General features: G+C 51.3%; 1 protein-coding gene across 1 annotated transcript in view; it reads left to right on the top strand.

Moving 5' to 3' along the window:
* The first annotated feature begins 1,328 nt into the window (after nucleotides 1–1,328).
* CNPY1 (canopy FGF signaling regulator 1) overlaps nucleotides 1,329–26,612 on the top strand; it is a 56,574-nt gene continuing 31,290 nt past the window's right edge. The window contains exons 1-3 of the mRNA XM_084784418.1: nucleotides 1,329–1,498; nucleotides 2,371–2,489; nucleotides 17,243–17,355. Of these exons, the coding sequence (XP_084640544.1) occupies nucleotides 2,387–2,489; nucleotides 17,243–17,355 (216 nt within the window). The 5' untranslated portion in view covers nucleotides 1,329–1,498; nucleotides 2,371–2,386. The remainder of the gene's footprint in view (nucleotides 1,499–2,370; nucleotides 2,490–17,242; nucleotides 17,356–26,612) is intronic.

The following is a 26,612-nucleotide window of genomic DNA, read 5'->3' as shown; positions in this document are numbered from 1 at the left end:
GCTATCTGAAAGAAGGGAACCTCAACTGAGGAAATGCCTCCAGAAGATCTGACTGTCCGGCATTTTCTTAGTTAGTGATTGATGTGGAAAGGCCCAGTCCATGTGGGTGGGGCCATCCCTGGGCTGGTGGTCCTGGGGTCTGTAAGAAAGCCGACTGAGTGAGCCAGTAAGCAGCACTCCTGCCTCCAGGTTCCGGCCCTGTTTGAGCACCTGTTCTGACTTCCTTCAGTGATGGACTACAATGTGGAAGTGTACGCCAGAATGAAGCCTTTCCTCTCCACTTGCTTTTGGTGATAGTGTTTCATCAGCAACAGTGACCCAAAGACAACCAGGTACGTGGTGGGCTCTGTGAGTGAGAAGGAAATTGGCTTCTTGTTAGAAATCCAGAGACGCCCATAGGACCCAGCTGAAGGTGAATAGGCCTGGAAGGCTCCTGGCTAGCACGCTGTCAGTCAGCCTGCTACAAGCCCATTTGTTCTCCTGGGGGTCATGTCCCCTGGTGCTCCGTAGCCTGCTCTCCTAACTGTCTGGCTCTTCACATAGCCTCCAGCCTTCTTCCCAGGGGAAACTCAGGGTTATCACAGCAGCTGTGGACCCTGTAAGAGGGGACATAATCACCAGTCTGCCTTTTCAGCGGGGAATTCATTCAGCTTCTGCTAACACCTGAAACGACAATGGCTCAAGCCAGGTAGAAAGCAATTTTTTTTTTTCTACTAAGAGAAGGTCCAAATCTGAGTCACTGGCTGGAACAAAAGCTCTATGATGTCATTAGAGGTAAGACCTCCAAATTCTCGAGACTCCCACGGTCAAAGATGCCTGAAGGAATTCCAGCCATCAAGTCTACTTTTCAGAAAGGAAGCAAGAAGGGGTCAGTCTTCCCTAATTTAATGCAATACCTTCTCCTTGTATCCACTGGTAGCCTCTGGCAGCAAAGCGGCTGGCAGAGGGCCACCGCGGTTAAAAACGAAGCTCTGCCACCGTACAAAGTAAAACTGTGTGTACAAAGTTCCCCGTGGCTCGGTTTCATCTGTGAGTTGGAGGAGAATTAGTGGCCAGCTGCACAGGTGACCCTAGCCAGGCACACAGTGGAAGCCCAGGACACAGAATTCGAGGAGCGTGGCCTATGCTCCTTCTTTGAGCCTGGAGCATTAGACCCATGAAGCTGCCCTGAAAGCAAAAGCAGAGTCTCCCGGCTGGGAGAGTCTCAGTGGGGGAGGGGAGGGGCTACAGGCACCGAGGGAAGTCTCCAGTGAGCTCTGCTTTACCCACACTGGCCTGGTCCCTGGTCCCCAGGATCTAGGGAGAAGCTGTGTTGGTTCACGCTTGCTGCCTGGGTATTTTGGGGAGTGGGGTTGTTGTTGTTTTTGAGATAGGATCTCACATGTAATTGAGGATGATCTTGAGTTTTGGACCTTCTGAGTGCTGGGTTGCAGGTGTACACCACCACGCCCAGTGCCTGCAGTGCTGGGGATTGAACCCAGGGCTTCTTGCATGAAAGGTGAGCATCCTATCGTGAACTCCATCCCCCTAGCCACATGCCTGAATGAGTCTATCAAGACATTAGTTTATCAGCCTCTGTCAGGAGCTACTGGAGTGAGGACCAGAGCAACAGGAGAAGAAGCTGACGGAGGCTGCAGGGAAGAGGGGTGGGAGGACAGTTGTGGAGGAGGGTTAGGGGAAGGGAGGGAGGACAGTGGACAGGGTGGAGAAAGGTGGCTGATTGCTTAGATTGCTTAGATTGCAGTGCACCTGTGGGCCAGCCAGGTGCAAGGCCTGTGGGAAGGGCGGAGCGCAGATCTCTTCAGCAAGAAAGCCTGCTGCTGTAGTAGGTACTGCAGAGTCTCTCACACTCCATGGAGACCCCCAGTTTTCCAGAGCAGCTGGAAGCCCAAAGGGGCCATGACCTCACCTACAGAGTAAGGATTTTCATGCTTCCTTTGTTCTTGGAACCCAGAGCTCAGCAAAGTGGGCCTTAGGCTTCAGGTTGGCACCTCAGATGGACAAGGTTGGGCAATTGAAGGATGATGTACCATTGAGCGAAGGCCAAGATGGGGAGGGGAGGGGCAACTGAAGGGTTAAAATAAAGATCTAGGGGAGCAGAGAGTCTGGGCTGGGTGCAGCACTTGCTGGGAGCAGGGAAGTGAGTAGGGACTAGCATCAAGCGCAGGGGTGGGGCCAGCACAAGGGCTGTGACCCAGATGAAAGTGGGTGGGCAGGGACCGGTAACCAACAGGAGGCAGCTGCAGTGCACCTGTGGGCCAGCCAGGTGCAAGGCCTGTGGGAAGGGCGGAGCACAGATCTCCTTAAACTGATGCTGCTAAGAGACCTTTATGTGCCCTTCTCCTGCTCTTGCACCTGTGGCTGCTGCAGGCATCTTCGTAGAGACATGGGACTCGCTTTGCTGCCCATGGCTTTGCTGGTCCTGCCTGCCCTGCTGCTGTGGCCCACAATGGCTCATGACTCCGAAGAACCCAACGTGCGTTGTGGAGGTGAGTGCTGGGGTGTATGGGGGAGGTGTCTCAACCCCCAGGCTTCTGGAGGACACTGCCTGTTCCTACTCTGTGGGAAGCAAGCCACTGGACAATTTCCTTTCCTCATCACTTCTGTGCCCTGGCTACTCAAGAGAAGCCCTCTGGGGTTCCTGCTATGTGGCTGCTGGCCCCATCTTGGGATGCTGAGCTTGCTCATCGCTGTTCTGGCTGTTTGGCTGTTTTGATTTGGCTTCTATGTGGACCTGAAGGGTCCTTTGCCTCTGCCAGCCTTGTCTAGGGTAGGCTGGAGGCCCAGTGTGACTGGAGGCAGAGGCAGGTACCCATCTGCCATGTGCAGAGGAGAGGGAAACTTGAGGACAGAGGCACAGCCAGATGTGTCTGGTTGGCCTTGGTTTCATAAACTCTTGAGTCATGAGTAGGACTCTCTGCTGTCTGTCTGCCTCTGAGCATCTGCAGTCTTCACAAAAAACATAACCACTGGACACTTGGGTTTGGGGCAGCTTGGTCAGGCTGTCCCTTTCTGAGACATTAAAGCTGTTCCCCTGTATGGTGCTGGCTCTGGGACCATGACTGTGACAGCTGCAAAAGCACCAAGTGGGCACGGGGGGGGGGGGGGGGCTGAGTATAGGGTTAAGAGAGGAGCAGAGTCTAAGAGGACTGTCCATCTTAGTGGTTCTCAACTTTCCCAACACCGCTACCCTTTAATACAGCTCCTCGTGCCGTGGTGACACCCCCACCCCACAACCAGAAAATTATTTTCATTGCTACTTCACAACTGTAATTTTGCTACTTTTACGAATCATCATTAAATACCCTTTGAAATAGTTTGGCAAAGGGGTCGTGACCCACAGGTTGAGAACCATCTCTCCAGTGGGCGCTAGATCGGGTGTGGGGTGGGATGAGGTTGAGGTGAAGTGCTGAAGGGTGGTAAGGAGGAGGAGCGTGGGTTGCACTCTTCTCCAGAGCCATCCTCTCATTCTGTCTCAGCTGAGCCTCCCCCTCCCGTCACAGCAGCCCACCACTGAGCGGAGGCCATCAGAGTTGAAGCGGAGATCCCACTACCTCCCACAGGTCTTCCTGTGCACAGACCCCACATTGGATGTGTTTCTTTACTCTTGATTTCATGAGGCTTCTGCTTTTATGCAAATAGGAGGCCCAGCCCAGGGGACTGGCTGGTGCCCCATGGGAGGGAAGGTGGGGGGGGGGGGAGGGAGGAGGTGGGGGGGGCAGGCTGAGGACCAGCTGCCCGAGAGGGAGTATTCCTGTAAAGGTGGCTGCCTGAGGAAGCCTGGAGCTCCAGTTTCCAGATCTTACAGAGGGCGAGAGGTTGTGCCAGGAGCAGCTGGCACAGAGAACGTGGACCCTTGGGGCTGGCAAGATGAGGCATGAACAGGGGGGAACAGGGGGTATGGAAAAAAAACCCTGTTGCTTCCGCTCATCCCACCTTGTGCTATCTACAATGTACAATAGAATTTCAGAGCCTCGGTGTGGATTTTAGACATGTCTTGGGGACACTTTGTGCATTTTGAGGTTCTAATGAGTTCTGAACACATCCAGCACAGGGTTGGGCTCAGAGTCCTGTGGGCTCTCTCTCTCTCTCTCTCTCAGCTCATGTGCATGCGCATGCACTGTATACATTTTTATGTGTGGGTTACTAAGCTCAATAACTTGGGTTCAATCTCCAAGACCCACATAGTGGAAGGAGAAATGTAATTCCTACTCTCCATGCATGTGTACCCCTCCAATAGTACATGTGTACCCCTCCAATGGTACATGTGCACCCCTCAAGAAAGAGAGAGAGAGAGAGAGAGAGTAAATAGAATAGAAAACCTGTAACACTTGAGTCGGCCTCTGTTCCAATAAACCTTTTTTCATAAGAACAAGTAGAGGTGCTTAATTTGACTGTGGTAGGTAGCTGCCCAGCCCTGCTGCACTGGCACTGCATCTGCCAATAGTGCTCCTCAGTTGCTCCATGCACACACTCTCTTCACTCAAAGCTCGCCTCTCACTCACCCCGCATCTTTGTTCCGGGATCTCAGCCTGTGGAATCATCATCCCACTCACCCGGTGAGGCCTGAGTGTGCCCTTCCTGTGTCCTGCAGTGGCAGAGCAGGGTCACGTTTCCTGCTGGCTCCATGCCTGAGTTCTGGTTCCTGCTGGCTTGCATCTCTACTGCTTAGTTGAGTTCTGGGGTGAAGCATCTCTAAGGGCTTGGGGGAGAGAGTAGAGAAACAAATGTCCTGGCAAGCCACTTTCCCTTTTGGAGACAGGACACTCACACAAAAAGGAAACTATTCTTGCCTTTGGTAACTGGCTCCACCCAGACCCCTGCTGTTCAGGACATGTGACCCTCTGCTATTTTGAAACTTCCCTCCACTCCTTGCCCTTACTTTGCCATATGGCCAGTGAGATGACAGCCCTGTGGTTCCCTCCTTTCTGATCCAGTCTAGTTGGAGCAGCTGCATTGGACTCAGAGGTGAAAGCCATCTGTGGGAAAGTGTGGAACCACCCCCAAGCCTGAATGACTTCTGACCTCTGACCTCTAGAATGTGTTTCCACTGTGTCCAGGGCGTTTTGTTTGGAGTTTTGTTACTGCTGCCTTCCCATCATCACCATCACATCCCACATCCCCCCTACCACCCTACAGCCTCCCAACCATCCCCCTGCACCCCGCCACCATCACCTCCACATCTCCCTACCACCCTACAGCCTCCCAACCATCCCCCTGCACCCCACCACCATCACCTCCACATCCCCCTACCACCCCACAGCCTCCCAACCATCCCCCTGCACCCCGCCACCATCACCTCCACATCCCCCACCATCACCCCACAGCCCCCAACCATCCCCCTACACCTCACCACCATCACCTCCACATCCCCCTACCACCCCACAGCCCCCAACCATCCCCCTGCACCCCACCACCATCACCTCCACATCCCCCACCATCACCCCACAGCCTTTCCATCACCTCACATCCTCCCACCATCTCCACAGCACCCCATCTCCCACATCCCCCACCATCATTCCACAGCACCCCATCACCCCCCAGCATCGCCCACATGGTTCATTTGCTACAAAGAGTGACTCTTACTGACACATCATCAGCTACAGTTCACATCAAGGTCATTCCTTGTACACTGCACAACATGGGCACATAAATGTCATGTGTCACACAGAGTCACTGTGCTGCCCTGAAACACAGAGGATGTTGAGCTTACTTCCAGCTGGCCTTCCCTGCTGTGTTTTCTCCTAACCTCATGTAAGCAGAAATGCAGTGATTTCTCTGTGAACTTTGTACGCGGACTCTGCTGACACTCTCCGTGGACTTTTCACCTGCTATCAGATAGCCGGTGTCCTGTGCTTAGACTTGCCTGTGTTCTGTCTTGTTCTGCTCCCTCAGTCTGTGTCTCACTCTGGTGTAGCTTCACCTATCCATTTCTGTGGAGCCTGAGCTCACCCAGACACTGCCCTGCCAAGCTCTGACCCATCTTCTCTGTGCCCTGTCCTTATCTGTGGAAAACTTGGTTCCATCACAGATGCCTCTCTTAGACCAGTTATCAGAGTGGGTGTGTACAATGTGTGTGTATGTATGTATGTTTGTGTACATGCATATGTGTGTGTGTGTTTGAGCCATATGGATTCTGTGTGTGTATGTATACATGTATGTGTGTGTTTGGGCCAAATGGGTTGTAGGTGTATAAATGTGTATGTCTTTGGATCATGTGGGTTGTTTATGTGTATGCAGGCATAAAGTGTCTTTGGGTCATGGTGACTATATATGTGTGAATGTATTATGTATGTGTATCATTGGGTTATGGTTGTTGTGGGTGTATGGATGTGTGTTGTTGGGTCATGGTGGTTGTGTGTGCATGCATGACTTTGGGCCTTGTGGGTTGTACATGTATGTATATGTATATGTGTAGTGCATATTTTCGGACTCTATTTTATTCGAGTTTCTTAGGCCTCTACCTCCCTTCCAACCCTTATTTACCCTAATATCTTCCAATCCTCCAACACTAGGTAGGAGAGAAGGAAGGATAATGGGGTCATGGTGATTGTGTGTGTGGATACATGTACACACCCATGTACATGTACATGTGGTGCATCTTATGATGACAAATGGCCCGGAATCACTGTTGTATTGAACTCTTGTGCTTGTCTTCTTGGGGACAGGCCCTTTCTCTTAATGATCAGTCCCTTCTCAGAGTTAGATCAGGGCCCAGGAAGATGACTCAACAGGTTAAAGTTCAGCCTGATGGCCTGAATTTAACCCCTGGAACTCATGTAAAAAAAGCTGGATACAATAGTGTGGGTTTGTAATTCCAGCTCTTCTATGGCAAGACGGAGGTAGCAGAAAGGACAAGAGAGACCCTACCTCAATAAGGAGGAAGACACAGACTCCTGAAAGCTGTGTTCTGATCTCCACATGCACGCCTTTGTACATGTATGTTCTCCCCCCCCCCCTCTCTCTCTCTTTCTCTTAAAAAAATTAGAAAGGGGAAGAAAGGGAGGAAAAAGGAAGGAAAGAAGAAACCAAGAAAGAATTGTGGACTCTGGGTGGTTTGATAGTTTGAACGTATTAGAATAATGAAAACCCATTCTTGGCGGGCACATTGGCTGCTGTGGAGATGGCCCTTCCTGGATAGCCCCAGAGTCCTTCCTGCACACTGTCGGCAGCCCATCCTATAGCTCTGTGGATTAACTTCTCACTCGCCTCCCCAGGGCTCACAGTGCAGACACGCAGCCCAGCAGGTCATTGCAGAGGTCAGTCCTGCTTTCCTGAGGACACCTGAGCTGTGCCCTTGCAAGACAGCAGCTTTCTGTGTCTCACCAGTCACTCTTGGACAGCACTTCTGCCCCACGTCGCTTACAGACCTCTCAGCCCATCAGCCCTCAACAGAACGGACAGCACAGGCTATTGATTTAGTGACAACTGCTCCTCTGAGACTAGAGCTAATGTTTTCATTACACTAAAAACACTGTAACAAGTTCATTCTGAATTAGGGAATGGATAGTGTTCGCTGGAGGAGGGTGACTTTTGGAAACCTGAGCTAAGACCTACTCACAATGACGCAGAGGCATGGGTCCTTGTGCCGTAGCCCATCTTCCAGTGAGAGACATGGGTCTCTGACTTCACTGGGGTACTGGCAAGACAACCCTTATGTCCCTGGGCTCCTCTCATCCTCCCCTTCCTTAGCAGCCAGCCTGGACAGCATCTCTGTGGAGTCTTTAAGCTCATCTAGCTTCTGGGCATTTTCTATGGGGTGGCTTCACCCCATACCTACCCAAATTTTCTACTGTTCATAGCCTCATTGAGCCCCTTTGGGTTCCCATTGTGTGTTAGGTGCTTTTTATCGTAATGACCAAGGCAACTTAGAAGGAAGGTCTTTTTGGCTTGCAGTTCCAGAGTCACAAAGAGTCCATCACCATCATAACGAGGAGGAGGGACAGCAGGCAACTGTGGCAGCTGGAGCAGCGAGCTGAGAGCTCTCACCTTGACCCTCAAGCATGAAGCAGAGAATGCCCCGCCCCCTGCCATGACATACTTTCTCCTACAAAGTTACCCCTTAATCCTTCTCAAATGATAGAGTCTGAGTTGAACTAATTTCCTTCTCCATATCTGAGGATTTGGAGCTGGCTATAGGGTCTCTGGGTTAGATGGAGATTGGCTTCTGCCATGGCTGACCTCAGTGCCTGTGGCTGGTAGACTGGCGGGGGTTGGGGGGCTCTTCAGTGTTTTTTGGCAGGAGCCAATGGAAAGCTGAGGCCCAGGTGCTCACCAGCCTTGCTTGTGATGACAGAGATGTCCAGGGTCCCTGTTCGAGCTGAAGCATTAGAGTGGTGGCAAGTGTTTGCCCAGGAGGAAGTCTGTCCGTCTGAGGAGTCAGCACCAATTGGCTGCCTCACTGCACACTGCCCAGGCTGAGCTCTGCAGGCCCGGGAGCCAGGCTCGTCTTTGGAATGTGCCTTGGAACTGACTTTATTGAGACACCATTCCTCTTCCTGGGCAGGACAGGGTTCTGAGCCTGCTGGGGTAGGTCCACGGCCTTTGGATGGAACTACAGGGGTTCGGTTATGGTGGTATCCAGCAATGGACGTGGCTGGCCCATAGGACAACAGACAGAGCTGGCCTGAGTGGGTTCTCTATCACTTTCTCAGAACTCACATGAACTGTGCTCTTCAGATGCTTGCTACAACTAAACTATTTTGTCTTACTTTTTTGAGACAAGCTCTGAAGTTGCTCGCATTGACCTTTCTGGTACTCAGAGGGAGGGATATTGTGAGACAGGATCCACACAACTCTGAGGTGGGACAGTGTCCCAGTGGTATCCTGAGACACAGGAGGCCAGAAACCACACAACTCTGAGAGGAAGCCTCCTCTGCAGAGACGCTGAAGCTCCTAGAGGAGGGTTACCCTAACCCCGGATGAGCTGAGGAGCTTAGGAACCTGAGCCCCACTCCTCCAGCCACTGTAGCTCCCAAGGGAGGGTTACCCTAACCCCTGATGAGCTGAGGAGCGTAGGAGCCTAAGATCTGCTGCTCCTTTCCTGCTTTTCTTCTTCATTGCTGCTTCTGATGAGTCACACCAGGCAGTAAGTCTCTTAAAAGAAATTTATTGGAGGGATGAATCCAGGAAAGGAAGGACAAATCCAGGAGTGGCTGCCTCTGCTCCTGGGAGAAGGTAAGCAGGGAACTGGGCAGATGCAGCCTTTATATAGGATTTCTTAAGGAGTGGAGCTTTCTAGGGTAGGGGTTTCTAGGGCAGAGTGAGGATTGGTGGGATTTCAAGTCCTGAGTTTGAGGAGCTCAGGGATTGTTGGGCTTTCCTGTTCAGGGATTGGTTGGTTCTCCTGCTTGTGGATGGGTGTGTTTTTATACAGACTTTTCACCTCAAATTATCATAATCTGGGATGAGTCCTGCTGAGGGACTGGAGAAGACAGTTCCAGAGGTCTGGGGAAGGAGCTGGGCTCCTGGAGCTTTCTCAGGCAGGGGTCTGGCCACTTTTTTCCTTGAGGGGTTATAAAGTTTACAAAGTACAAATTTTCCAGAGTCCATGCCAGAGAAGCCTTTCCCTGCAGCATAAACAGCTGACAGGGATTGAAGAGGGGGTGCTGCTTTCATGGGAAGCTCTGGTGAAGGCAGCAAACTGAAGCAGGAAAGGTCCCTTCTCCCATCACACCAGTCAGCTGAGGCAGGAAAAGTCACCATGGACAGCTCCCACTGAGGCTCAGCCAGGAACCACTATTTTATCTCATCTCCACAGCCCCAGGGTGGGAAGGAGGAGCTGGCAGTGTGTCACTTAAAGCTTTGGTGGCCAGCAAGTAGAAGACTAGACACTTCTCCTAGGGGTATGAAGGGGGGAGGGGCATTGGCAGAAATGTCTTGGGACAACAAGTCACCCTGGCTTGGAGAGGCAGGCAGCCTCTGTGCTTGGGCCTTTGTCTCCACTGCAGGCGCTGCCACAGTGACGGAAGCCTTCCAAGTTCTTGCTATGTATTTCAGGCTAGCTTTGACATCACTGTGTAGCCCAGGGTGCCCTCCAACTCATAGTGATCCTCCTGTTTCAACCTCCTGAGTGCTGGGATTATAGGCGTGCACCACCATGCCTGCGTTGCATTTTCTCTGAAAATGTGGCTGCGGTTGGAGTCTCAAAGGGGTCTCAGGAGAGAATCTGGTCTTAAGACCACTTTTGTAGCTATACCTGGAAATGCTCCACCGGCCCGTTCCCTGCTCACCAGCCACTACTCACATGGCTCAGAGGGGGCTCAAGGAAGGTGAGGGGCAGATTAGGGAGCTTGGCTAACTCCTAATTCTTTGACCCTTACAGAGTGGGGCACAGACCACAGGACTCAGCACCCACAGAGAACATCCAAGGCCAGTAGCTGCTGTTGCCGCTGCATGTGGCCTCCAGCTTCCCAAGGAGTGTCAGGGTGTAGCCTCCCTAGAGCACCTCTAATCACATAATGGTTTCTTGTCACTGACACAGACCCACAGGACCCATGAGATGAGATGTTATTACACCGAAGCACCTGCCTGTGTCTTGTGAAACAGCAAAGCAATACACAGCCTGTTGCTTTTTCTATTCTCTCCTTTCCCCTCCTTCCCTCCCTCCCTTCTTTCCCATTGCTTTTTTTTTTTTTAAGTACAGTCCCACATGGCCCACTTGAGCGTGGGATCACATGCATGTGCTGCCACGTCCAGGTCCAGACTTTTCTTAAGGTAATCGAATATGTTATGGAAGAGACTCGGTATCCAGGAAATGTGGAGTAGAGTCTCTCAGACTAAGACTTGACTAAATAGAAAGAGTATGGAAGCAAGGTCTGAGTGGTGGTATCTGGCTGGGCTCCATGCATTTCCAGCTACCTGAAGGCTGCCTGCAGCTGCTTTTATTTGATGTTAGCACTCAATGTCTTCCCACCATGTGTCTATTCAAATGTCTACAAAAGCAATCAGCATTTTCTAATCACAGTTCTCTGTGTCCTTAGGCACACAAGGCCATCAGCTTGAACATCAAAGATGGCTGTGGCTGGTAGTAAACATTATGACAATGAGACTAGACAATTCTTTCAAAGTAACCGCGACACCCTAACACCAATCTCACATCTTCCCAGGAGCAGGAGGGAGAAGCATTCTGGCTCTGTACAGTTGGTCCATTTTAAAGCAGTACTCAGTAGGTTTTTTGTCCTTCCCAGCATCCATCCCTCATCTTTGTCTCTCAGCCAAGGCATCTTGAAGTTGTGAAAATGTGTTCTTCCCTTACAGTGGCTCTGATTTTAGACCTGGAAAATATAATTTGGGTTAAAACTCAGTGGGGAGCCCCTCCCTCAGCCGGGTTGCCGTGGTGATGGGATGGGGGATGCAAGGCCTGCTGCTACTTACAGGAGCCCCGGGCTTCAGTTTTGTCCACACCAGCTGGTGGAGCCTCATCTTTGCAAATCACCCGCCCCCCTCCATCCCAACCTGCTGCCTCCTGAATCTCTGCCCAATGCCCGACCCTCACAGAGTGGAATGCTGCTCTCTGGCTAGACACATACCTGCTAGCTGAGCCCTGATCTTGTTCAGCTAATGAGCCGTCGAGAGCTTTGGAGAATGGGCCAGGCCTTCCCTAGCACTGAAAGGTGGGTCACAGCCTGCCTCAGCCAGACATCCTGACTGCTTCCATGCAGGAGACAAGGTGAGGCCAGGCCACAGGATGGCCAAAGCAGCAGGCCTTCAGAGATGAAACACATTCCTTTAAAATGACAAGGAGAGACATGCTTGGGAGACCCAGATGCAGGGGTCTGGGAGTCTGAGGCCTGGAATGATGGAAGACACCCAGTACCCTGCAGGGAAAGCCAAGAGCATTGCCAAGGTGTGGACAGCAGGGAGGGGCTGAGGCAGCCAACTGGGAATGGCCATCTTATGGGGTTCTTTACTATATAGAAGGCAGTTTTCCTTCTTGTTGCTTCTTGGCATCCATTCATATGCTAAGACTGTAACTATCAACATGGCTGCTTTGGGAGACAGGCCCTTTAAATACAAGGTTAAAGTAAGCAAGACCTGTGGGGTGGGCCTTACCCAATAAGGCTGGTTCCCAATAAAGTGAGTAGACACACATGCGCACAGGGATGGCCATGGATGGACACATGTGGAGACACACTATTGGCAGGCCACTGAGAAGAGAAGTCTTAGAAGTCTTAGAAGGAACTGTCCTGTCCCCCACGGCACCTTCATCTCACTGTCCACCTCTGGAACTGGCAACTCTTCTGTTGCCAAGCCCAGTCTGTAACATTTACAACAGTGCTAGCACACTACCATACCACCGAAGGCGACAGGCTTCAGAAGCAAGTAGCATCATACTGAACAAAATGGCTTCAATAGCAGGGCATAGATTGAATGGTGCCCATGAAGTCGGGCTCCTTCGAAGGTCTCAGCCAAGTCACCAGAACCCCAGATTCTTCCTTCTCCCTGTGCTACCCTGGCTCTGAGGCGTTCCTACAGGTCTCTGCTTTGTAAAGAGGAGAGCTTCCAGATGCCCTCTCTTTGAAGAACATCTCCGCGGATGTGACAAGCACTCAGCCCACACCAGTCACCAGCCGGGATGCAGTTGGAGGCTAACAACTAGATGAGAGCAGTGTTTACTAACAGAAGAAAGCGGGCAGCAGTGGGAGGCGGCCAGTGTGCTGCGCTGCCCTGTGCGTCCATGTTACCACCAGTGCTCTTGCTTTACACCTCCCAGTGTGCTCTCAAATTCACTGACCTCTTAGCGTTTTTGCCATGGTTGTAATTGAAGCTGCATCCCTATCCCGCCTGGACTGTTGCAGTAGCCCATCACTTACTCACTGGACACACCCCATCCCTTCCTCCGTCTTCCTGACTGTGCCTTAAATGACCTGGGCAACATGCAAATCTCAAGTGTCACTAAGACCAGAAGGCTAGTCTCTCTTGGCTCAGAATGAAGACACATTTCCTTCTGCCCCACCTGCCCTGCCACCTCAGCAAATAGCACACAGTGCCCCTTTCTCTCCAAGGATTTGGCTTCCTGCTTTTGCTTTTATTTTTTATTTTTTCCTCGTCCGTCCATCTTGGCTTGCCCTTTTCTATCATGGTGTTTGTGTATACAGTTTCCCTGATTCTTCTGCTAGCCAGCAATGCCTGCTTCTGAGGTCTCTCTGGCTTCTTAGGGCCGTCTCCTGTTCTGCACCAGTACCCACCCACCTGTCTTATGTGACATCAGCCACCAACTCCCTTCCACAGTCTGCCCTGCAGTGTCACACCCAAGGTGTGCAGCATAGGAGGTGGCCCTGCACGGCTCTCACTTGCTTTCACTCTTATGCAGCCTTTCACTGGGAGCTGACCAGCATGACTCCTTACACACCGCCAGAGCCCTCTAAGAGGGCTCAGAGAGATTTTGGGGTGGGGTTCTTGGCCCCTATGACTTTGCACAGTACCACTCCACCGTGTATACCAAGGCAGGTCACAGGTGCAGCTAGACCCAGTCTGCCAAAGGAAACACCTCAATACCTCTGGGTAGAAGAGAGCCTGAGTCTGTGTGGGTCCTGCTTTCTGACCTGTGCCACCCACCCATCCTTCCTGAAAGTCAGAGCCCCGCTACCCGTGAGCCCATAAATGAAGGAGTGAAGGCGGCCTTTCTCACGTTGAGTCTCGGAGTCCCCCACCCCCATGTGAGCATTCTGAGCTGTGATCCTCAACCCAGTGAGAAGCAAGCAGTTTCAGCCAGCCTAAGTGAAGGTGCTCAGGTGTCTTTTAGCACAGAGGTGACCTGAGGCTAGACCATGACTCTTTTAAATGTCTGCAAAGGAATGGGGGCTGCAGTACACCTGCCCGTTAGGGTGTTACATAGCAATTTAAAACTAATTGATCATGCAAAGGTTAGTAGCCACCCCGACCCCACGCTATAGTCCTGGAGGGCTGTAGAAAGTTGCATGGGTCCTATCCCTAGATTGGCTAGATGTCACTGGGTACCAGTGGTGTCCTTGGATGCCTCTCGCCATATGGCTTCTCTTCTGGGATTGAGCTCACTGGTATCCCAGGCAGATGTGCACTCCTGCCAGACGGCGGGCCTGTAATATGTGCTCAGTGACTTCTTTGTACCTCAAAGTCAAGCATCAGATACCTTTGCCCCTGGAAAGCTACAGCACTAAAGAGCATGCAGCCCCCGAGTGGCAACGCCTGCCTGTTCTTACTGTATAATTTCCCCTGTCGTGTGTCCAGCCCAGGCAGTGTGTCATGCTGGCTTTGGGAAGTGATGCATGAGGTCTACTTTAGTAGATGTCTGGAGATGGCCCATTACCTGAGGTCACCTGAATTTCCTGTCCCCATTTTCAAATCTTCCTCTGAGAGAGAAAGAGGGAGGCAGGGGGAGAGGAGGAATTGCAGCATGAAAGGAATTGGGAGACCCAGCTGGGAAGGGGGGGGCTTGCCCTCTGGCAGGCAATGTGACCCGCCAGTGCCCCCATGAGGCTCCACCCCTGCCGTCTGCTCTAATAAACTCTAAACTCCAGTGGCTTACGTGAAGATTTCAGATTAACATTTAAATTAATGCTGGACTTGAAATATGGAGCCCAGGTCGCTGATGTGACTCTCCTTTAACATGTTCTGTGACCTGGGGCAGAAATTTAAAATGAACTTTTCTCAAAGAGCTGTTCCTCCTTGGGGAGGTCAGGAATGTCATGGCAGTGCTGGAGGTACCCCTCCCATTCCTCCTGTCCCCTCCAGAAGCTAATGATGTCCTCTTGGCCCTGAGAAGCTCCCCCCCAACAATGGCTGTACCCTTCTGGGTAGTGTCTGCAATGCCACTTCCCCAGGCTGGCTGAACCTCTGGGCTTCTTATTAGGTTGCCTTGAGATCCTGAGATGCCCCCAGGCTGGGGTCAGTGAGTATGCCACATATAGGAAGAGCCCCACATTTAGTTTCAGGGAGAGGAGAAGAGAAACATGATAGGCTGGGAAGGGGAACATGTGCCAGTGACAGCCTTGCACTCCACAGTGGATGACACCACTGTTTGTTCCTGTGACCCCAACAGCCAGGATTCCTGTCCTGACTTGCCAGCTTATAGTCCACTCCAGGGAGGGTGGCCATGATCTGAGGCTTCCTGGAGAGACGCTACCACAGGCCATCCCAGGAGGGACAAGGAAGTGCAAAGCCATCCCTTATCCTTGCTCTTCAGTTCCTGCTTTCCCCTGCTCTCTCATTACCCCACCCCACCCCCAATGCCTTCTCTTCCCAGCTGGTCAGGAAGAAGGGTCCAGAAGCCCACTGGGAGGCACTGGACCCACAGTTCCTCATTGGACATCTTATTGTGTCCTGTTCCTGACTGCCCAAGACCAGCCTTAGCCAGCCAGCATCCTTACTCAAATAGTAGATCAAGGGTGAACTGGTCCTTCTGGAAGCTTCCAGAACAAACAGCTTTAGTGCCAACATGCAACAATGGGAGGGATGCTTGCGTTCCATGACTTGAGGAATGTGATGATAGCCCAGGGCAGCCGTCAGCCTCGCAGGTCATGTTAGCACAGTGCCAACTGAATCATGGCCAGCTACACCTGTGACTATAGCCAAAAAAGCTTTCTACCCCCATGGACCATGGCTGAGGAGGACCCCCAGCTATTCCACTGGAGGCCTCAGGCTGCATGCACTGGATTCACCATCCGAGTACTAGCCAGGCCCAACCCTACTTAGCTCCTGAGGTGAGACTGGGTGGTATGGCTATACACTGGCCTAGTAATGTTAATAATGACTGGCAAGCTCTCCTTCTGACCTGGCAGTCATCAGCGGGCTCAAAATGGTAGTTGGGGGTCACATGACACTAATGTTCCAAATCTGTGGCTGAGGGCAACTCAGAGTTACTTAGCTGGGTGTGCATGGGCAGCAGGTACTGCTCTCCCTCCCAGAGAGGCCCGCACAGATGGAGGCTCCAGCATTAGCCACAGGGCAGTATCTATACCACTATAGAACCATAGCAACATCTACCTAGCAAATGACTGGAAAGCACCAAACAGGCTGGCCCCAGTCACCACCATGCACAGCCCATCTTTGCCTCATTGTAGCAGCCGGTGCCACTAGCTGCTATATTCTAGTGCACAAGCAGAAGAGCATCCAACCCAGGGTCAGATCCCCAGTGCCAAAGGCTGGTTCTGGCCATATGAACTTACTCTGCCCCAGCAAGGAGGCTCTGGGGTGGGATCCATGGTGGAATGAGACAGCTTCTGGGTCACTCACCAGCTAAGTCTGCAGGGATTGCTTGAGACTTGGGTTTCTGCTGCCAAGTTTCTTCATTACCCGCCTGTCCCCCCTACACACACACACACACACACACACACACACACACACACACACACACACACACAGTCTCTGCCCTTCTCATAGGTAGAGACACGGAATCCAAAATCAGCATCCAGGACAGCCAATGGTTTGGGGGCACCAAAGGCTTTCTTTATAACAGTAACAGTGCAGCTTTCTCAAGAAAGATAGTGAGTATCTTAGAGGAAAGGAGACTGGTTTTAGGTGGGTAGATCACCTGGAAAACACCTTAAGAAGTGTTTCAGAGTTCAAAGAGATACACTTTTAAGAGCAGGAGGAAACCTTGGACAACACTTCAGGTGGCTACTTAGGCCAAAGCAAAGCCACCACAGGGGTTTCTGGGATATCTGATAAGCTGGCAGCACCAGCAGCTTCTATCAGTTACAGCACTGCCATCTACGTGCAAGGGGAAACTTGGGCTTAAAAAACAGCAACACGGAGGAGCTAGAGAGGTGGCCCGGTGGTTAAAAGCGCTTGCTGCTCTCAGTTCCAGCTGTTATGAGGATGGGCTTCCTAAATTCACACCTTGAGGGGGAAAAAAATCTCTTTGTTTCACCTTAGTCAGGATTTCGTTTGTCAGCGGCAGCAGACAGAAGGCAAGAATGGAATGCTGAAGAGGCTCTGGGTTTGGTTCCCAGCACTTGGCAGCTCACACAGTACAACGCCCTATTCTGGCATTCCTGCACACCAAGCAGGCACAGACACAAACGTATGCACACAAAATAGAAACATTTTTTTTAAGGAAAGGAAAAAGACCAGTATACAAAGGGAGATAAAGGTTCCAGGTCTTGGCCCATCTATCTTTGGGTACCACAGAGCCGGGATCCTCTGTCCTGGATGTCCACACACATCTGTGTTTGCAGGAACTCCATGCCCAGCGGTGCAGCGGACACTTCCTTCACCCACCCCGCTCCTCTCCCCTGACCACACCATCTGTCTTGTTCAGCATGCAGGGCCCTGATGGACGAGGTGGAGTATGACATCACCAAGGCTCGACAGAAGAAAACCAAGGTGGGCTCCTACCGCATCAGGCCTGACGGGACACAGGAGAGGAAAAAGGTAGCGGAAAAGGAATTATGTGCCAGTATATAATTGCGGATATGGGCAATTACCAACCATTTATCCAAACAGCAGTTGGTCTTAATCTTCCAACCTTGCTCTTGTTCAGGGTGTCAGCTCTAAATTGCTTCTGAGTCCTGAGGGACCAAAGTAATCTTTAAGCTTGAAATTGAAGTATCTCTCTCAGCACCTAAATTTTGTGTTTTGTCAAGTTGGAAGACATTTCGGCCCTGTTGTTCATCAGAATAAAAAAATAGCGAGACCATGGTTCTTAGACAAGACCAGCAGGGGGCCCAGGGAGGTGACAGGGCAGATGCTCAAAGGCTATGTGGGTACTGGGGATGGGGGGCCCCTCCTCCTTCCGGATTCTACAGAATGAAACAGGAGCAGAATGCAAGTTCTTCTCGGGAAAGACTGGCTCGTGGCTCAGGGGAAACAAGGGGTCTCCTTCAACTCAAAGGGGGCTTGGTCCAGGGGTCCACAGTGGCAGGTGCTGCAAGGGCAGATGGGCCAGCAGAGGGGAGGTCAGACATTTTAGGAGACACCATTCTTTCCAAGTACAGATAGGGAACACAGGGACTTAGAAAGGCTGTCCCCTATGGTGCCCAGCCTGTGCAAAGCTGAACAGCCACAGGAACTGGACTCTTGCTGTCTTGCCCCATGTTAAAAACAAACACGGAAGGAATTTATCTACACATCACCCCCTCCCTGACATGGTGTCCCCATGCTGAGAGGGATGGGCAAGAAAGGGGTTTTGTGTGTGTGTGTGTGTGTGTGTGTGTGTGTGTGTGTGTGTGTGTGTGTATGTGTGTGTGTGTGTGTGTGTTCACATGCTGGCAGTATTGCTTTAAAAGCAATTTTTAGCCACCTGACTGAGGGCTAACTGATCCATCATTTACAGCACTTCGGTCAGGAGAAGGACTCTTTTTCTTGGAGTAATTGGGGCAACAGAGGAAAAGTCAAGGAAGCAAATACTGTCCCATGGAAGGGCAAAGAAAGGGTACAGGACTAGGGGTGGGGTGAGAGTCAGGAGGAAACCAGTGGCTCTTTGTTGGGAGCCATTAAGCAATTTCTAATCCTGGCAATGACCTAACACCCCTTGCAGAAGACCTAAGAGCCTGTGATACTGACAACTGTGGCAGAGCCAGCACACAGCTGCTCGGGAGTTGGATAATGTGATCTGAGCATCTTCCTCCTCAGCCTCCTGCACCATCCTACAGCACTGTAGCCAAGGACTGGCCGTGTATGAATTCTACACCTTCCTGGGGTCTATTCTCCCCAAAAGGTGTTAAATTTATCACTCCCTTCTCCTGCTTGACATACCTTGGAAAGCTTAGTCCAAAGAGTTTTTTGGGGTTTTTTTGTTTTTTGTTTTTTCTGATTTGCCAGGATACAAAGTAACTTCAGAGTGGCCACTGTACCACATGTATCATGGAACTTTAGATGTCAGCCAAGCTCAAGGCTATAGCCCCAGCACAGGGACTTCCTTGGGGGCCCCTCCCTGCACAGCGTGGCTGAGAGAACTATCATTTGGGAACCAGATGGTCAGTTTTCTGCCTCTGGCTACCTCACAGTGGAGTGATTTCCCCACAGCACCAACCTTAGGAGAATTCCACCAGCGTCAGAAGAAACTGACTAGAGGGCTTCCCATCTCTTCCACTTAGCAAGCCTTCTCTGTGACTCAGAGCCCCAACAGGGGTTTGCTTCAGTCCCAAGCTACCTGGCCAAAGCTTAACCACAGAGTTTGCACAGTGTGCCACAGAGGAGCCAGCAGCTCATGCTGAGCCTACCTAGCTTGGACCAGATCTAGGCCACATAGCCTTGTCAGTGGTGCAGATAGAAACCCCCTCCCCCCTATGGCCTTCCCTACAGCTCAGCATTAGACTCAGAAAACCAAAGAAGGTGCTTGGTTACTCGGCTAGGCAGCCCCACCTCCTTGTTCCCTCAGGCACCTTTCTCACATAGCACTTTCCCTCTCTCAAGTACCTCTCCAGCACCCTCAACACTCTACCTCTCTGGCACAAACTTTTCCCCCACACTGGCATCATTTGTGGACCTCAGAGAAACCTACCCACTTCAAGACTCTTCCTGAGTCTCCAGTCAAATGGCAGCCAGACTGCGTGGGTAAGCTCTTTCAGTCATCAGGACCCAAAGGCCACAGCCAACCACAGGCATCACAGCCCTCTAGGTCTCCTTCGTTCTGCTGTCTTCCCAGCCTTTGATTTGCACCCCCGCCCCCGCTCCCCTCCCCCCCCCACCCCCCCCACCCCCCTCTCCCCCCCCCCCCCCGCATCTTGTCCCTCTCTGGGTCTTAGCTGGCTGCTCTTAGCCCCTGTCCTGTCCTTTCTTTCTGGGCACCACATACTCTTGAGTAAGGGCTGCCATAGGCAACAGGAAGCCACTAGTCGGAGCCATCACATCTCTAAGACCCTAGATGAGGGTGGGGAATGCTGCCAAAGTTGGGGGGGGCGGTGTTCTTAGAGCTCCTGGTAAGACTTTGGTGGCCCAGAGGCTTCCTAGTGGCGAATAGACCTGATAAAGTACTGGGAAGATACAGGGCCTTCACCTGCACCATTCTGTCACCCCCCCCCATCTCACCCCCCCATCTCACCCCCCCCCCCATCTCCCCTACCCACGCTGTTGGACACTATCTCTTAGGATGAGTGCTTATCCAAGAATGGTTTCACCTGGTAAATCAAGTGTCCTAAGAAGAGAGGCTCAAAGCCAGACTCTTCCTGGACAGCTCAGCACCTTCTTCCTGAGTAGGCAGGCAGGATGGAGTTATGGAAAACAAGTCTCCTTTGAATGCCCTTTGGCACCACCTCCCAGCCGCCTGACATCTGTAAAGGAGAGGATGGAGGCACTTGCTCAGTTTCGTTTGCCTCAGTTCTCATGCACTGACTGCTGGCTTGGTCAGAAATACTCTTCTCATCCAAAGAACTCTGCTTCACTTGCTTGGGTTTTTGTTTGTTTGTTTTGTTTTGTGGAGGTTGTTTGTTTGTTTGTTTTTAACAGAGCTTGCCTTGGGTTTATTTGTAAAAACAGCATAGGACACTGGTCATCTGTAAATAGTGTGTAGGTAGGTGTGTCACACAGGTCCATCTGTCTTCACATTAGCAGAAGCCTTTTCTATGGGGCCTTCACAGGGCCTGGGCACCTTTGGGAGCCTGAGCTGGGGCTGAAGCCTGGGGCCTTAGCTGGATCTGTGGCGTCTGCCTTGGTTTGAACCTTGGGCTTTGGTTGGCAGAGCCTATGACCCTTGACCCTTGGCCATGTAGCTTTGAATCTTCTTCCCAAGCTTGGGATGATCGATGAAAGCAAGCCACCTAAGTTTGCAGCTGGGTCCCTTTGGCATTTTGGGCTTAACGGCCTTAGGCTTCACAAGGGCCTTAATGGCCTCTGCATGTACACATTGCCTTTTTATTGTTTGCCTGTATCTTCTTCAGGCCTTTCTTGCGCTTCTTGGCAAAGCGCACATTCCTCAGGAACTTGGGGTCAAACCCCTTAAGAGATCCATATCCTTGTGACCGGGGCTTCTCGGTGCCACTTGTATGCCATTTGTGGGACTGGTTGTGTGTGGTGTGGTTCTTGGACTTGGCCATGTCTGCACGGTGGTAATCCAAGGCTTCTGCAGCACCTGGGACTGGAATAGAAAGAGCGCTTGTTTTGTTTGTAAAGGAAGTCACCTATAGCCAAAGGGAGCACCGCCATACCCAGCATCTTTTGTTTTGTTTTTAGGAAGAGTTTGTGCTCACAGGGGCAAACTTGGGCTTGATGCTGTTTTATGGTGTATCATATCTGTTCACCTGCAAAGAGTGGCAGGAGCTGGCGGCGTCAGGGAGCAGTCTCTCAGCACTGAAGGCTGGTGACAGGTGAGAGAGCAGCCCGAGGAGCTGCCTCCGTGGGGGACCTCCCTAGGGTCCCCGGTGTGTTCTAAAGCCACCTCTGGAATTTGCTGTGCAGACCAGGTACTTCAGCAGTTAGAGTCACCTTGGAGGTGTGGTGTCAGGGATGGTGTCCCCAGGTGAGGGCTCCCACTTATTTTTGCATATTGGAGTCCTAAGCTCAGTCACTGGCTATAGTCTGTGATTCTCTATGCTAGTTGTCTGTCGGGCTGGCAAGTGTGTTGTCTGATTTAGTCTGGAGGCTTCCTCTGCTCTGAGAAAACCAGGCCACATACTCCCTGTAAGTGGGTATTTGAATAGGCAAGTGCCACCAGCCAGTGCCAGTGGCACAGGGATTAGCATCTTGTCAAGTCCGGCCACTCATGTTAGCTGGGAGGTAGGCGACCCACTTGAACTGGCTGTTTTTACAGACAGAAGATTGAATCAGGGGTCATTGGTTAGGGACTTGGTTTTGGCAAACTGGCATTTATTGGTTTGCTGAGAAGCAGCCTCAATGCCATTTGCTGCTGGCACAGCACCTATTCTGTGATATACTGTGCAACACCAAGACCCTCAGGTATCCTAGAGCTGTGCATATAAAGCATATACTGCACTTAGGATCCTTCCCGATAACAAAATAGGGTGAAGGGTCATTGTCTCAGCCATCCGGGAGGCAAATAGGGATTTCAGTCCATCAGGAACTCTAGCAGCTGTCAGTGAGCCTTAAAAATCAGCTTAGTGAGATGTTTATAAGAAAACATAAATGCCAGAAAGCATCTAGAAAAGTTATATAGTGTTAATATAAAAAGTAGGCCATGCCTAAAAACCTAAAAGCCACCATGGCAGGTGGCTGTTCCCAGCATGCGAGAGTAGCCTGAGGACACTTGTTTGAGAAGACTACTAATTGAATAATGTCACGTTCATTCCTGGCCTCCTACGCAGAAAACGCCAAGCTTCTCAGAGTGCAGAGGCTCTGGCGGCCACGGCCCAAATTGGACACCCACATAAAGGGTGCCCAGGCTCCAGCGGCTGTATCCTTGGCGATGAGCTCAGCATCTCCATGAGTTGATACCCAGACTGGGGACTGTAGATGACATGAAGAATTCCTACCAGTCACTGGGATCTGAACTCTGGTTTCCAGATATCATCACAAGACCAGTGTCAATGCCATGCTGCAGAAGGCCACGGCAGGCCTCTGGAGGGGACTTAGGGTTCCCTGGGGAGAAGGTAGACAGTTTGGTGGACATCAGCGTTATGGCAAAAGGGACAGTATCTCATTCTCCTCCTTTTAGGATAGTGGAAAATCATTCCCCACTTTGTACTCTCATTCCCTCCCCCCCCCCTTAGCCAAGAAAGCCCCGCTTCTACACCTAGACCAACCAGCACCCATGGGTGTGTAGTCTGCTATGACCCTCTCAGAGACACCTTAACCTAAACCAAGGTTGGGGTGCTGGTCTGGAAAGTGCCCATGCTGTTATCACTCCCTGCAAGTGTGGAGCTCAGGGAAACAGAGGCCGGGGAGCAACGGTTGTCCTTGGTCTATGAAGAGTCTTATGGAGAAAACAGAGGGTGGGGCCTTCCTGGCCATCGGGATATCTTTTCCTTTCCATGACTCTAGCTGGTTAAGAACTTGTTCTTCTGAGTCAAGATGACCACACTTCTCAGCCACCTGGCACGGCACATGAGCGAGATTCTTTGTAGCCAGGAATAATAGACAGTCCATCCCTTTCCCTGACTCTGCACATCCTACTCACCTCATAGTGGGCAAGCATCAGTGGATAGATAGACAGATGGTTGGATGGTAGATAAATGGATAGATAGATAGCTAAGTGGATGTATAGATGTATAGATAGATAGGTGGTGTATGGATGGATAGGTGGGTGGATGAGTGGACAGATGGATAGATAGATAGATAGATAGATAGATAAATGGATGAATGAATAGATGGACTGGTGAATGGATGGGATGAATAGGTGGATGGATGGATGGATGGATGGATGGATGGATGAATGGATGGATGAATGGATGGATGGATAGATGGATGGATAGGTGGATGGATGGATGGATGGATGGATGGATGGATGGGTGGATGGATGGATGAATACCCTTGTTCTCCAAGACTATAAACTTGGGCTGTACACAAACTTTAAAAAGAATCTATTGACAATGTTGCACTTGATGTACTTGTAATGCTGTTTCCTTGGCTTGGCTTATATAGAAAACATTTAATTTTTAAACTGTTTTTGCTTTTTTTTTTTTTAGCAAGAACAAGAGTGAATGCACACAGCATATATGTGCAAGCCAGAGGACAACTTGTAGGATTCTGTTCTTTCTTTCTACCATGTATGTCCCAAAGACCAAACTCAGATCTCAGCCAGGCAGTTCTACCCTAATGGCTGCTCAGACAGGTTCTAGTGCAAATACAGCACCCTATAAGCAGAAGGGGACAGGAGTGCAGGAATGGGGCACTTCACCCAGCACACTAGGCCCTTGAAGGCTCTGTTACTGTCCATAGGGAAGGTGGGTCAGGAGGTAGCAGCCGTCCCTAGCCAGGGTAGTAAGCTTAGGCTCAGGATCTTTGCCTTGGAGCTATTCTTTGGTCACCGGATCTACAAAAACAAAAAATCAAAACAAAACAAAACAACAACAACAACAAAACCAGAAACAACCCAAAACTCAACTAAAAGCCTGCCTATCTCCTCATTGCCCAACTGTCCTCTTTGCACACAGGAGGCCTAGTGTGGGAGGCTGCTCCAGGAGTCAGAGGCAGCCAGTGCGCACAGCACAGGAAAGCAGAGACGCAGGTGGGCAGTTCGAGTGGCTGCACTTGAGTCTCAGCAGGACTCTGTGTTCCACCTGAAGTCAGGAGAGTGCAAATGTCACCTCCATATTCATTAACCTCAGGAACAAAAATGGACATCAATTGGCAGGAAGAAAAGGCAGACGCAGGGAGACAGTGGAGTTGCCCTCACAGTGGTGCTGTTACTTAGCTTCTTTGGAGAGACTCTATCACTACCTCGAGTGTCCACCCATGCAAGAGATAGAGTTTTCATTTGGGGCTTGTCTATGGTGGCTACAGGCTCTAGTTCCTCACCTCTAGGAGATGATCCTCTGACCAGTCCCCTCTCCTCCGATGCAATCGTACCAGGAATAGAAGTAGCCCAGGCAAGTCTCTTCTAATCCACTGCGGTGGCCCGGATGTTCAGCAGAGTGGTGGGTAAGAGCTGACAGGAATCACTCATTGACCATTCGGCACCAGTACCGACCCCCTGTGATACCCACACAGGGGGTTCACCTCCAATCCCAGGCACCTCATCAGCTCAGGGTGCCCCAGACTTCCTCATCCTCCCACACCCCTGGCAGAATCCACATCCAGAGAATACCAGAAGAGGCAGAGGCCATGCCCTGCAGCTTCCCTCTCTCAGCTGACCTCTGTGGCTTAGGAGCACCCAGTGCTTGCTCACACTGTGCCTACAGCCCTGCACATCTGTCCCGCACACATATTAACTGCAGGGTATCTGTCACCTTCCACACCTGGTCCTAGACTCCTGTCGCCTGCATGTCTCCATGCCAATCCCTTGTGATCCAAAAGAGGTGGCCTCCAAAGTGCCTAAGCCCTGACATTAAGCCTGTGTCAAGATCAGTGCAGTTGGACTGCACACTGAGAGGGAACAGGCTTAGTGTCACAGCAGCCAGACTCCCTTCCTGATCAGCTTCTTGCTAGCAAGTGTGAAGTCGCCAGGCAGGCCATGGTGAGAACCAGAACTGGTGAGAGCAAGTGTTCCAGGCAGTGAGTTGTCCCCATCTATATATGCACTTATGTGTGTCTGGGTGTGCATGCTCAATTATATGTATGTGCATGCATGTGTACATGTGTGTGCACATGTGTATGTGTGCATGAACACAAGTGAATATGTGTGGCCATCACAAACACAGGCAGAGATAGCTCTGAGCATCACTGTGACACTCTGTCTTGGCTACAATGGTGACACCTTGATTGATTAGGGAGCGCTTGGGATCCGAGAGCTCAGAAAGAATGACGAGTCCCTTTTCCTGCTTACTGGACAGGACACCCAGGATGGTGTCCCACAGCACAGTCCTGGGGGACTTGTGCTATTCCAGGAAGAGCCAGCAGGTGGATCTTTCCCCCAGGGCCTCTCATCCTCCTTGACCATCTCAAAGGGTTAACAAACTCCTCCTCCTGCTCCTCTTCTTCCTCCCCCTACCCCAAACCAAGGGAATTTAACTTTTGTGCCTTTCCCCCCACGGGTATGGGGAGGGGCTTTGAATTAAAAGGGAAAGAGATTCTCTTAATCCTTCTCCTGGACAGTGAGACAGTGCAGGCGCAGCCAGATCCTAAAGTTTGGCCATTTGAAGTGAGGTGGGGCCCTGCCGCCGGCAGAAACAGGTAATTGCGAGCTCCTCTAAGAAAACTCCCTAATCCCAGATACTGCTCTCTATTCCAAGATGCTCCTTTCCCTGCTCTGTATCATCTGCTTTTGCAGACCTCTCCCCTTGAGCTCATACGATAACTCTGCTCCATCCTGAAAATGGCCCAACCCTACCCCTGCTCGCGAATGGCACACTCCAAGACTCAGGCAGCCTCATTTGTTGGCCTGCTAAAAATGTCAGGCCCTGTGGGGTACCTGGCTCTTTCCTTGGCCTGCATCCTCTGCCCCAGGCTTCCTGTGTGGAACTTCCTGAGTTTGCAGGATGGCTGCAGCAGGCAGGGGAAGCCTCCTGGAGACCAAGCTTCTGAGTCACCTGTCACAGAAGGCACACACTTCTCAGGGGTGCCTGACAAGGCCGCCCTGTGCCACTTTCCCTTGGCTATTGGACCTGATACAGACGTTCTTTAGAGACCTCATAGCGTTTCCTTGTTAGTAAGAACCTGAGCGGTGCCTGTTTGAATACCGGGGTGTTGACAATGAGGAGTAAAGGAGAGGGGATTGGTTTCTCTTTCTCTGAAGATGTGGGGAGCTGATTCCCAGCCAGGGGAGCCAGCCTGCTGCAGACTGCACTCCACCAGAGTGTGCAATGATCTCCTAAATGTGGTATGGCGTTTATAATTCAAGCTGTTCGGATAGACTTGCTAATTTTTTCAGAAGACTTCCGAGAAGGGAGCAGAAGGCATCGTAAAATGAGACTGAGTCCTGGAGCTGCAGAGCTGCCCCGAGGGTCAAGCGCGTCAAGCGCTCGCTCGCTGTACACACACAAGAGGTCCTCAGCACCACAGAAAGCTTTGTATGGCTGTGGTGCCTGTAAGCTGGAACTGGGGAGGCAGAGAGGATCCCTAGGGCTTGCTGCCAGCCAGGCAAACCCATGAGCTCCGGGTCCAGTGAGACAACTGTCTCAGAAAACAAGATGAGGAGC

This window comes from Acomys minous, assembly GCF_964271855.1.
Source record: "Acomys minous genome assembly, chromosome: 6".
Lineage (NCBI taxonomy): Eukaryota > Metazoa > Chordata > Mammalia > Rodentia > Muridae > Acomys > Acomys minous.
Note: the sequence above shows the minus strand (reverse complement) of the source record. Positions and strands in the feature narration are given on the sequence as shown.